This window comes from Pelodiscus sinensis, chromosome 5, assembly GCF_052426305.1.
Source record: "Pelodiscus sinensis isolate ZL-2025 chromosome 5, ASM5242630v1, whole genome shotgun sequence".
Classification (NCBI taxonomy): domain Eukaryota; kingdom Metazoa; phylum Chordata; order Testudines; family Trionychidae; genus Pelodiscus; species Pelodiscus sinensis.
This window is the reverse complement of record NC_143056.1, coordinates 59104415-59117037: the sequence shown is the minus strand read 5'-3', so window position 1 is coordinate 59117037 and position 12623 is coordinate 59104415. Positions and strand designations below refer to the sequence as shown.

Sequence of the window (12623 nt, the reverse complement as noted above, 5' to 3'; positions counted from 1 at the left end):
AAGGAAAAATGATACAGCAGCTTACACAATTATTGTGCAGTTGTTATTAATTATTATTCCATCTATGTGACATTTTGAAGTTTAAGACAAGCCATTTTATGAGCCAAAGAAAGATGCATATTATTTCTACTCAGATATAAAACTTTATGTGGTTAAATAGTTAATTTATTAAGATCCCTATTCAGCACTAAATTGATAGTACAGAATTTGCAAAAAAAATCCAGTTCAGTTGTATCCCCTTTATAATTGCGTTTTGAAATGATTATGTAGAAGGATGGCAACTTTTAAACCCATTACTGAATGGAGGGAGGTTAAAGTGTTCATAAAGGATTATGTTATCATTCTTGAGGTCTGATTAGTGTCCTTTAACCCTCTGTTCAGGGGTGGATGAGAGTTTTGTGGCGCCCAGGGCAGCCCAATTTCTCAGGGCCCTTTTGGAGAAAAAAAAATAGAAAAAAGGAGTCAAATGCGCAAATTGAAGGCTATTTTCATATTCAATATGAATTGGATAAATCTGATAGAAACTTAATTTAGTTGGATAATTTTTATTTTAATTATTTTGTAAGTCATTCTTAAACAAAATTCTGCATTAATAATTAATTTTTTTCATTTGTATTTAAGTCTATTATAGCTGTCTAGCTCTTTTGGCAGCACATTCTTCAGTTATGTCATTCAAGTCCATTTCTTTACACAGGTCGTTTTCAAATGATATAATTGAAAGACCTACAAAATGCTCCTGGATCATAGTAGATCTTAAGTAATTCTTCATTTGTTTCAATTTTTCCATAGTACCTTTTAGACTGAGATTACATTTTTCAAGTTTTCTTTTTTTCTTTAATTTCTGGCTTCCTGACAAATATTTTCTACCTGCGTCTCTCGCTCTGCTAGTCATTTTATAATTTGGGGTTGTCAGCGAATTTACACTTCTAAAATTATTATTTATCTGTAAAAAATGGAATGAATGACATGGCGCATGCGCCACGGCCACAGCCAACAGGTAGTAGCGCGTGCGTAAATCAGTTTCAAGCCGTCGTCCGTTGCATGTTCACATTACTTCATTACACGTTTCACATATCAATATTAAATGTGCGTTATTAAAGAAACTAGGCAATAGGCTGTCATAAGATGGGATTTTCGGGTCTCTCCTCCACGTCTGTCTTTCATCTCCTCCTCCTCCTCCTGTCTCCCCCCCCTCTTCTCAGCTCTCCTCCTCCTCCTGCCCCTCACTCTCTTCTTCTCTTCTCCTGCTCCTCCTCCTCCTGCCTCAGTCTCTTTCTCTTCTCCTCCCCCTCCTGCCTCTCACTCGCAGAGCCCAAATGGCCATTTGCGCCGCTTGCTCTCACGCGGTGGCCCCCAGCTGAGCACCATGGCAGGAAGAAAGGGGGGCCAGGGCAGTGACGTACATGGCCAGGGGCAGGACCTGCATCGCTCAGTCAGGCTGCCGTGCAGGAGCAAGCAGCACAAGCAGTCGTTTGGGCCCCACGCTGCACCCTCATGCTGCACGGGGAGCGTGGGGCCCAAACGGCTGCTTGCACCACTGCTTACTCCCGCTCGGCACAGGGCCTATTAAAGCACAGGGCCCGGGGTAGCTTCTTCACTTGCCCTGCCCTATTGTTGCCACTGCCTCTGTTAGAGAGACTGCCACTTAGACACAGCTGGCACATTGCTGGCATTTGGTGGCATATACCACATTAGTGGCTATGCAGATGAATGTGTCCCTGGTGTGGTTTATGTAGTTAGGTTCTGCGATGGTGTTGCTTGTTGACAAAGTTGGCAATGGGGTTTGTTGCAGGGATAGGTTCCTGGATGTTTCTGTTGTGTGGCTGCTGGTAAGTATTTGCTTCAGGATAGGGGAATCGCTGTACATGAGGACTGGCCTATCCACCAAGGTCTATGAGAGTGAGATCATGTCTAAACTACATCCCTCTTTCGAAAGAGAGATGTAAATTAGACAGATGGAAATTGCAAATGAAGCTGGGATTTGAATTTCCTATGCTTCATTTGCATACTGGTGGCAGCGCATTCTTTTGAAAATGGGTATTATGAAAGTGAAAACGCTGTCTAGACGCAGTTCTTTCGAAAAAAAATCCTTTTTTGAAAGATCCTGTAAACCTCGTTTTTTGAGGAGTACAGGATCTTTGGAAAAAGGGGTGTTTTTTTGTTTTGTTTTTGTTTTTTTTAAGAACCGCATCTAGACATTGGTTTCACTTTTGAAATATCCATTTTCAACAACACACGGCTGCCATTATGCAAATGAAGCACGGGAAATTCAAATTCCGGCTTCGTTTGCAATTTTGATCTAATTTAAATCCCTCTTTCGAACGAGGGAGATAGTCTAGACATAGCCAGAGTGACTACATCTACACTGGCATGATTTTCCGAAAATGCTTTTAACGGAAAACTTTTCCTTTAAGAGCATTTTCGGAAAAGCACGTCTAGATTGGCAGGATGCTTTTCCACAAAAGCACTTTTTGCAGAAAAACATCCGTGGCCAATCTATACGCGGTTTTCCACAAAAAAAGCCCCGATCGCCATTTTCGCGATCGGGGCTTTTTTGCGGAAAACACTACTGTGCTGTTTACACTGGCCCTTTTGCGCAAAAGTCTTTCGGAAAATGATTTTTGCCCAAATGGGAGCAGCATAGTATTTCCGGAAAATCACTGACGATCTTACATGAGATCGTCAGTGCTTTTCTGGAAATTCAAGCGGTCAGTGTAGACAGCTGGCAAGTTTTTCCGCAAAATCATCTGATTTTGCAGAAAAACTTGCCAGTCTAGACACAGCCAGGGATTGTGTAAATTGTCAATAACGCGCTGGAGGGATTTAAGCTGGGGCTGTAGATAATCATCATGGTGGTGTTATTTTCCTTGTTGGCTGTTTCCTGAAGTAAGCGACTTCTGGGTCTTGTCTGGCTATCAATCTGTTCCTTCACTTCCGTGATTGTGTATTTAAGTTTTAAGAAAGCTTGATTAAGATCTTGTATGTGTATGTCTCTGTCTGAGGGATTGAAGCTAATACAGTTGTTTGCTCTGAATTTAGGAATCCGAGTACTGAAACCATCCCTCCCCATAGAATGCTTATCAAAATCAAATAGGTCTTCAAGGAACATCACAATACAAATAATTTGTGAAAGACTGTATCTCATCTTGAAAGTACTACCTGTAAATGAGCTCTTCTCATAAACTGGAAGGCTAAGGCCATGTCTACGTAATTAACATTGCTGGAGTTGCGTATTTTGATTCAACCTTCCCCATTAGTGTAGGCCTAAGGCTTTGACTACACCACAAAATTCTATTCACTAAACTTATATCAACACTGAAAAGTCACCTGAAAAGTTGGAAAAGAATGGCACTAAATCCCTCTGATGACAGATCACATCCACATTGCGGGCACCATCATCAACCATGGGAGCAATACATTGTGAGTATGTATCCCACAGTGCAGGGTGACACTTTGTATCACTAGGCTTAGGGGGAAGAATGAGCAGCTCATGGGACCATGCTAGCTAAATGTCCCATCATAGATTGTTTTCTGTTCTAGCCCTCCATTGGCTTCCGGCTTGCCTTCGTGCCATTTTTTCTATGGCCATTCTTTTCAGTGCATCCTAGAATCTGTAATGAGAACAGATAGATGCCATTCTTCTCTCCTATGCTTTATCATCATGAGTAGCAGTGCAATTAACTGTAAAGATACTGACAGAGGAACACTCACAGGTGCCCAACATTGTGTGTGCTATGGATAGTAGCAACTTTGTATTGCTTTTGGATTCACAGAGCAACTGCAAAGAGGAGACTGTTGCTTTTGGGCCAGGGAAACCAGCACTGATTGATGGGATCACATCATCATGTAGGTGTGGGCTGAAGAGCAGTAACTACAAAATTCTTGGATGCCTGAAGCCACTTTCCTGGAACTGTGTACCGAGCTGGCCCCAGACCTGTGGTGCATGGAAATCAGAATACGAGTTGGCTTGGGAAGCAGTGGGTTTCACAAGTCAGAATTCTATATTTGGTAGAAATTATAGGACAGTTAGTCTTTATTATGATTTTTTTGCCACCACGTATGTGCATAGGTCCTTGCCTATGGTCTAAATAAAACATGTGAAAGCACAAATGACATACACGAGAGGACATTAGGAATCATAGAATCGTAGAATAATAGGACTGGAAGGGACCTCAAGAGGTCATCGAGTCCAGCCCCCCGCCCTCAAGGCAGGACCAAGCTCCACCTACACCATCCCTGACAGATGTCTATCTAACCTGTTCTTAAATATCTCCAGAGAGGGAGATTCCACCACCTCCCTTGGCAATTTATTCCAATATTTGACCACCCTGACAGTTAGGAATTTTTTCCTAATGTCCAATCTAAACCTCCCCTGCTGCACTTTAAGCCCATTACTCCTTGTCCTGTCCTCAGAAACCAAGAGGAACAAATTTTCGCCTTCCTCCTTGTGACACCCTTTTAGATATTTGAAAACCGCTATCATGTCCCCCCTTAATCTTCTTTTTTCCAAACTAAACAAGCCCAGTTCATGAAGCCTGGCTTCATAGGTCATGTTCTCTAGACCTTTAATCATTCTTGTCGCTCTTCTCTGTACCCTTTCCAATTTCTCCACATCTTTCTTGAAATGTGGCGCCCAGAACTGGACACAGTACTCCAGCTGAGGCCTAACTAGTGCAGAGTAGAGCGGCAGAATGACTTCACGAGTTTTGCTTACAACACACCTGTTGATACAACCCAGAATCATATTTGCTTTCTTTGCAACAGCATCACACTGTTGACTCATATTCAACTTGTGGTCCACTATGACCCCTAGATCCCTTTCCGCCATGCTCCTTCCTAGACAGTCGCTTCCCATCTTGTATGTATGGAACTGATTGTTCCTTCCTAAGTGGAGCACTTTGCATTTCTCTTTATTAAACCTCATCCTGTTTACCTCTGACCATTTCTCTAACTTGCTAAGGTCATTTTGAATTATGTCCCTATCCTCCAAAGAAGTCGCAACCCCACCCAGTTTGGTATCATCTGCAAACTTAATAAGCGTACTAATAAGGAAGAATGAACTTACAACAGAAAGGGATGATGAAATGACTTAGTGTACACAGCATCTTCGTATTCCCCTTTCTTTTATCAAGCTGTGCATGTAGTTTTGAGATGTTGTGATTCATATGCCAGTATAAAAACTATGTCATAGCACGGGCTATAATCTGTGACAGATAGTTGGCTGGTTGCATCATTTAGGCTGTGTGCAGTCTTCAGGTCATTTTCTGATCTGGCTTAAGGCATTAGAATATTAACAACATTTATTGAAGTGCTTCTCCATACCTTAAGGTCAGGAGCAAAACAGTTTCTCTCCCTAGTTATTAATGGTAAAGCTTTGTTTACTATTATATTTTTATTTTTCCCTTGACATTTTCCAGATATCTGTGAAAGGTACTTAAAAACACCCAGTCAATACAATAAAAAGACTGGCTTGGTGTACATGGAAAGATCAATTTGGACATCTGATGTTTGTTCACCTTCAGTTATTAAAGGCTGCAAGGTCATATATGCATAAAAAGTCAACAGGTGCAAATATTTCCTTTGTCTAACCAGTGACTGACCACGTGAAATACATTTTTAATCTATTAATTTACAAGGGAAATTTCAGAGTAGCTGCACTGCTCTGTTTCTTAGCAAACCCATCTATAACAATGGATATTTTGTAGCCATTTTATCCAATCAATAAATCTAATTTACATTCTGGCACAGATTGTCCTTCAAGTCTGTATGATTGGTGATCCGATCCGTGTACTGAAGTAGATAGATACATCTGATCCGTGTACTGAAGTAGATAGATACATATGATGAACTGCTTTAGTTTAGACTAAAACTTCTCTAACTCTGCTTTTGTTTTCACTCCCAATACTTAGCTTTTCAGATGTCCGTTCTTTTCAATGAGCTAATTGCTTAATCTTTTGAGGAGGTGAGGCCCCCCCCCAATTTTCCATGGTCTTCAATGGGAATAGTGGATTGTCAGCACCTCCAAAGATGAGGCCTTAAACTTAGTTGATTTTTGATGTTTTTAAAAATGTGTTAAAAATAAAAAATAGCTTCTCATTGCAGAACAGTGGCCTCAGCAGCATCAATCTCAAAAGTAGCCTCAGAATCTATTTTTTTCTTCCATTGTGACTGCAGTAAATAAACCATTCTGTTACTATCAGGATAACCCACAGACAGCAATAATAAACTTTATTATTTGCACAGAGCTGCAAGCCACAATGAATGAAAACAACTTGAACGCTAAATTAAAATTGTAAATTTAAAATTGTCAAAAGCAAGCTACACAAAAATGGTGAGATATATAAATTTATGAGCATTATTAAAAATGTTTAAATCCCACTTGTGCTGATATTTGCCTCATTGGCGAGTCAACAACAAAATAAATAATCAGTTATTTCCCAGTGGATACGATGCTAAAATTAACACAATGTGATGTATTAGTGCAGCACAGAAATCCTCATCAGATCTCTCCTTTGACCTGTGGGTAAAATTGCAGATTTTCAAAGCCTGCATGTGAATTGTAGCCACAAAAACTGTCAAAGTTGATTTTTAAAGCAACGGAATAGCCATATAGTACAATCTAAATGAGTTAATATTATTATGAAACACACACATAATCCTTTAAAGGTACATGATTTTTCCAAAAGACAGAGAGTAAAATTAAATGCTTACCCTAAAGAGTTTACTAATCCAGATGCATCCATCTTTGTGACTAACATCCTTACAGTATTTACCTGAATGCAATCTGTATCAATGTATCTCCACAATTGGTTAACCGGCTTGATAACACCAAAGTGATAATAATTAAAGTATTATGGAAAGGACCCACATTGCTATTTTAGGGGAAAAGATTATTATATACATATATCTCTGAGATACCATGATTTCAATTTCTTATACTAAAACCAAAGAAGATACAAACTGAGAGGTTTTACTTTTATAATTTAAAATATCACATGTAAATACACACACACACACACACACACACACACACACACACACACACACACACACACACACACACACACACACACTTACTTTACTGAAAATACTAAGTTTTCCAAGTGGCCAAAATTGAGCTTCTAAATCTGCACAGCCAACTTTCAGGGCAAGCAGTTTAAAGCAAGAAATATTATGAGTCTTGCACATGTGGATTTGCACAAATGCTGTTCATATTCATAAAAACAAGCTTTTCACCCTAAAACTACAAGTCTGAAAATGTTCTCATGCAAATTCAGAAACCAAGTTTGAAAATTATCCCCCACTAAGTATCTAAGAGAAGATAAATAAAAGTAAAGTAAATAAAAACTAACAAGTCTGAAGGGTTGGAATATACAATACTTCATGTCATTCCAAATAATTGGAAATCAGGGGAAAACAAATAGTACAATATAGTAATGTTGAAATGGCATTCAAACATTTCAGTCTAAGGCCAAACATTATTTTAGAGGTCATGAGACAACAATCAATGTTTAGAAGCAAATTCTCTCTTCTATTTTGTTCTGTTTATGGCACTCAGGTGGTACAGAGAATTAAAAATATCATCTACTGGAAGTACCCCAACCTGGGACACAGGAATCCCTATGCAACTTCTGCTGTGCAAGCTCACATCTTCCAGTTACTCTCATGGGTCCCTAAGAAAAGTGCTGTTATCTGGTGCGAGTCAGGACATCCTTAAACTGTTCTCACTTGAGCTGGCACAAAGAATCAGGCAACCAACACTGGCTATTAGTTATCTTCTCCTCTTTCTCCTCTGCCACCTGGGCAGTCCTGGTGGGCTGTGTGGGAGAAGAGTGCCATCTTTAGACAGACACACCTGTAGGGTCTAGGAAAGTCAGCTGCAGTCCTATCCTGCTCTCTCTGATACTCCCACAGAATGACAGATAAGCAGGTAATGGAGCAACAAGATTTATTCTCCTTTCCATGGGAAGCAACACATGGAAAGAGCAAGTGCGCAGAGTGCTGCAGGGTCACATCAGAGCTGCTCATGAAGCTGCAGATCATGACAGGCCGTTGAAATAGCAGTATTTGTCTATTCATACCCTTTCATTTAAAAGTGAAATGGTATGACTCAAGGAACACACTCACAATCAAATACACATTCTCCTTAAAAGGGCCCCGAGGGTCATGGTTTGGATACAACTCTATTTACCAAAAGAACTAGCTTACGTCGGAAATATGGCATTGCAACTATTTTAAAAAATGTCTGTTAGGGGAACGTCAGTTATTTTAGGGAATGCTCATTTATGTAATATTTGCTTGCTTCCAAAACAGCACATTTAAAATTCTGAAGACAAATTTCATATGAGTCTGTCTGTAACACTCCAAATATTGGACCAGACCTGAATAACTTTACTCATGTGAGCAGTTCTACTATCTTCAGTGGAACTATTCACCATGGCAATTTGCTGAATTAAGCCTACAATCACAATATCTGTCATATTTTAGTAAAGCACCACTAATAATACAGAATACATTCTAACTTAAGCCATAAATCATATTTCTATACATTTATTATCTTTACTATTCTACACAAAACTGTTGAAGCCATCCATACTAGCAATGATTATGTATCTACCTGTGTTTGAAAATTAAAAGACTAAGAGCAGAAAAGTTATGGAGTTATATCAAAAGTAAAAATTAGACCTACAGATTTTAATCTATGGGATAAAATGCTTAGGTACATATTACCATACTTCAAAAGGATAATACATAGACATAGACCCACCAAGTCCGGTTAGTTTTTAAGCTAGCTTTGTAATCACAATCCTATACACTCACTATTTATATAGCAGAGAAAAGAAACAGCCTTTAATAGAAAAATATAGATTTGTTACCATCAAAATTATTGGAGTGGAGGAAGGACAACTTAAAACATGCTAGTGTTATTTGTCCATCTCTTCAGCTGAATAAAAATTGCAAATGGATTAAATTCAGCTTTCTAACCCACCCTGTGAAACCAGTTTTAGTCCATCTCACTTTAACAGAGGCAGTATGTTTGGTGACATTCACCTCAAGAAACCTTCATTCACAAGCACTGCACAAGTGGTTCATGTCTTTAATTTATAACGAAACAGAGCAAACAGGTTAAATTTTCAAAAACTGGCTACACTTGTCAAGCAGCCCTTTTCATGAATACTAAAATCATGAAAAAAGTAAAACTCAAATAGACATGCTAAATGGAGGCAAAAATCTATATAAAATAGATTTTTGAATTTCATTTTTTTGGTGAATATAGATTTTGGTATCTACAACCTCAAAATGCTTGAAAACAAAATGCTTTTTCTATTCAGACATTTAAAATCATAGGCTTTTGCAGGCTCTTGAATGCAGTTAGAAATACTGCATTAACATACATAAGGATATTTTAAGCAATCATTTTATAGTTAATAAGTTACTTTTCTTGAAGACAAAGGCTATCATTACAAACGTTCAATGACTGCTGCCGTACGTCCACTAATATACAAGAACAATTCTAGTGTTTATATAATATTAGAAAAGATGGTTATTCTTGTTGCAAAACAATACCCAGACGAAATAGCAAGCATATTTAGAATTTCAAAAAAGACTAAACAATTCATCCTTAAAAGATCATTCCACAGACGCTGAAGTTCTATTTTCAGCAATGTCGGTGGTAGAGAGAGAACAGGAGAGACAAGTATTAGTAAATACATTTAATATCATATGCTCTTTCACTTGAAAATGCCTTTACTTATGAGATTGCAAAATGTAAAAAGCTAGTTTGACTTTAAAGCTTTGGGATTTTCCTTACACATTGTGATGAATTGCTATTCTTCATTCCTATATGGCCAAAGATACAATGGCATACTCTAATTCTGCCACTCTTGCTCAGAGGGACACCTTACTCCATAAGTAATCTCATTGATTTCATAGTGCTTTAGCAAGATAGTTTAGTATTTATTTTGAGCTCACAAAGAGCAGGTAATTTTTACTAGCTTTTTTCATTCTTATTATGCACTCAACAGTTATATGTAATTGCAAAACTGTAACTGCATAATAGTATTTGAAGCTGTATTAGGCTTTCTAAGTAATTTGGATTAAAAGAGGCTGCATGCTTCTCTTTTAATAGAAAAGTTTGGAAGTTTGATGCTTAATTTACTGTACCCTGATATCAGCTATTTCAAAGATCTTCAAAAACGTGTAAGATTTTAGAGATCCTCTATTTAAAGTTCTAAAAATATTATTTTAAGTGACAAAGAATTAGCTTGTCAGAGACCAATACTTTAACTGATTGTGATAACCTGGAGGTGTGTGGGCCACATGTAAAACCACAAAAAACAGTAGTCACAAAGAATGAAACTGTTCTGATCACTTACAAGTGAAAGGTCTAATTTATTAAAAGTACATCTGAAGTCAGTTTCATGCAAACTATATATATTAAATAAAGAAAAGAAGAACATACCCATTCGGAGAAGTCACTAGGCTAGCAAAGTGAAAAACAAAATAATAAGTGAAAATTTAGTTTTGCATATGATTTTGTTGTGGATGTGTTCAAATGTTTAAATGTATTGAACTATTTAAAATAAAAACAAAACAATATAAATATATTCATGACCTAAAGGATGGAACTCCCATAGTCAGGAAGTTTTTAACTAACCAAAATAAACAGTGATAGAACGTTTCACATGCATTCTCTTCTGAAACAGTATTGATACCGTCAGCTAATTGGCTAATAAGCTATATACGGTAATATAAAATGAGCTGCTAGGAGGTGTAAATAACTGCAATGTATTGCAGTGGTGTTGCATCATTACATTTATAAGGATGAATTCAGCAAAGGAAAGTGGTCAGTAAGAAAATTAACTATCCCTTGTTTTTACTCTTCCTTTAAATAAAAAAAGACAATGGAACAGATCAGAAAACATACTTTACTTTTGTTTTATCAGCTTGAACAAACACTGATTTTTGCATGTTGTTTCTTATTGTGTCACACATACTCTCTCACAAAGACAGTAATCAATTTGATTGTGTTCATGAATGCTATAGCAAACAAATCTGACAATCAATGTGTCAAGGTCTTGCTTTTAAATATATACCTAGGAGTATTAGTCAAAAATGTATTTTAAATTACATTATTTTTGTTGTTGCCAACATACACCTACCCACATATATGTACACACACAAGTATTACATTGTATAATAGTTACTGTTAGAGCACACACAATGTTCCTTATCCTAATCTCAGAAGCAAGGAAAAAAGTTAAACATCTAAATGGTGCACACTTTCTAATCCTCCATCCAGAGAGACACAACTCACAGTTAGTTCAACCATCATAAACAGCGTATTGCAACCTTACATAATCCCAACTAGAGATGTCAGCCTTCTTGCAGCTTCTCCAAGCTCATCACCACAAACAGATGAGTCTTCACTTATTTCTCCCTCCATCTCCCCCACCCTTCAGAAGAGTCCCAGAATATCATGCTCAGTCATGTTTGGGAGAGGGGTTCATGGAAGGCTGGCATCCTTATTGCAGAGATAAGATCATGCTGCATTCTTTGTGTTGGTCATCGGTAGTAAGGTGATGTAGGTTAGTGATAAGGTGCCAGCCTATGGCTGGAAGAGTACAGTACTGATAAATAGCTTAACTTTTCAATTCCTTCCCTTTGAGATTCCTGTCTGGTAAAGTGATGTGCACAGAAACCTTAACTAATATAAAATGTGAATGAGTTAACCAGGGATTTTAGCTTGAGAAAGGATCCCCATCCAAAAGTTTCTTTCACAAAGAACATCATCTCTTTAAATGTGCCTAGTAGACATGGGGATATACCCCTGAGTCAGCTGGTCACTTTAATGAAAATATTTTGGCAAGAGCCACTACTAACAAATGAATACATAATTTTGCCTTGCTAGCCAGTGAATACAACATGTGATTCATATGTTACAGATTTTCTCTATAACCATAAAGGCTAGAAAAAATGTTAAAGCAATACTTAGCTTTTGAAGTATCCATTTGATGTTATAAAAATTGGCAGTAAACAATGTGGCAGAAAAAGAAACAGTTATGATGAATATCAACAAATGAAAATGTATTACAATAATAATTTTAAAAGTTTAACTTCCTTCTAGATGCTGAAAAAAATTCTACGAGTGGATAAATATTCCAATCTCGAATCCGATTTTAAGCCCAAAAATTCACAAGGCTCAAAAAAGTAAACTTTTTAAAATTGTTGATTTCTAAGTAATTGTAGGTCAAATGGATTTAACATATTTACTTGAAAAATCAATCTTGACTCTCAAGCATAGCTGACACCAGCTAAGGGATCTATCATAACTCCACTGATTTCAATGGAACTATGACAGTATATTCCAGCTAAGGATTTGCCCTAGAGATGTATTCCTTTCCACATGACAGTGTACACTATATTATTCCCACAAAACATGAAGGAATCATTGTTGTAAGTAGAAAGGTTAACTCCAACTTAACTATGGGGCTGTGATGATTATATGGACAGACACAAATATATACACAAAATGTCTTCTCTATATACACATAAATCCTGATCCAGATATTCTACATACAAATATCTCCAGACACATACATTTGAATCTCCTTTTACAAACA

At 37.5% G+C, this 12623-nt stretch overlaps 1 protein-coding gene across 22 annotated transcripts in view; it reads right to left on the bottom strand.

Moving 5' to 3' along the window:
- RYR3 (ryanodine receptor 3) overlaps positions 1 to 12623 on the bottom strand; it is a 522680-nt gene that overhangs the window by 382234 nt on the left and 127823 nt on the right. For 13 of the 22 annotated variants that reach the window (XM_025189447.3, XM_075927047.2, XM_075927048.2 and 10 more), the window contains exon 4: positions 10463 to 10483. The exons of the other annotated variants lie outside the window; for them this stretch is intronic. In XM_025189447.3, the coding sequence (XP_025045232.1) occupies positions 10463 to 10483 (21 nt within the window). The remainder of the gene's footprint in view (positions 1 to 10462; positions 10484 to 12623) is intronic. 22 annotated transcript variants of the gene reach the window in all.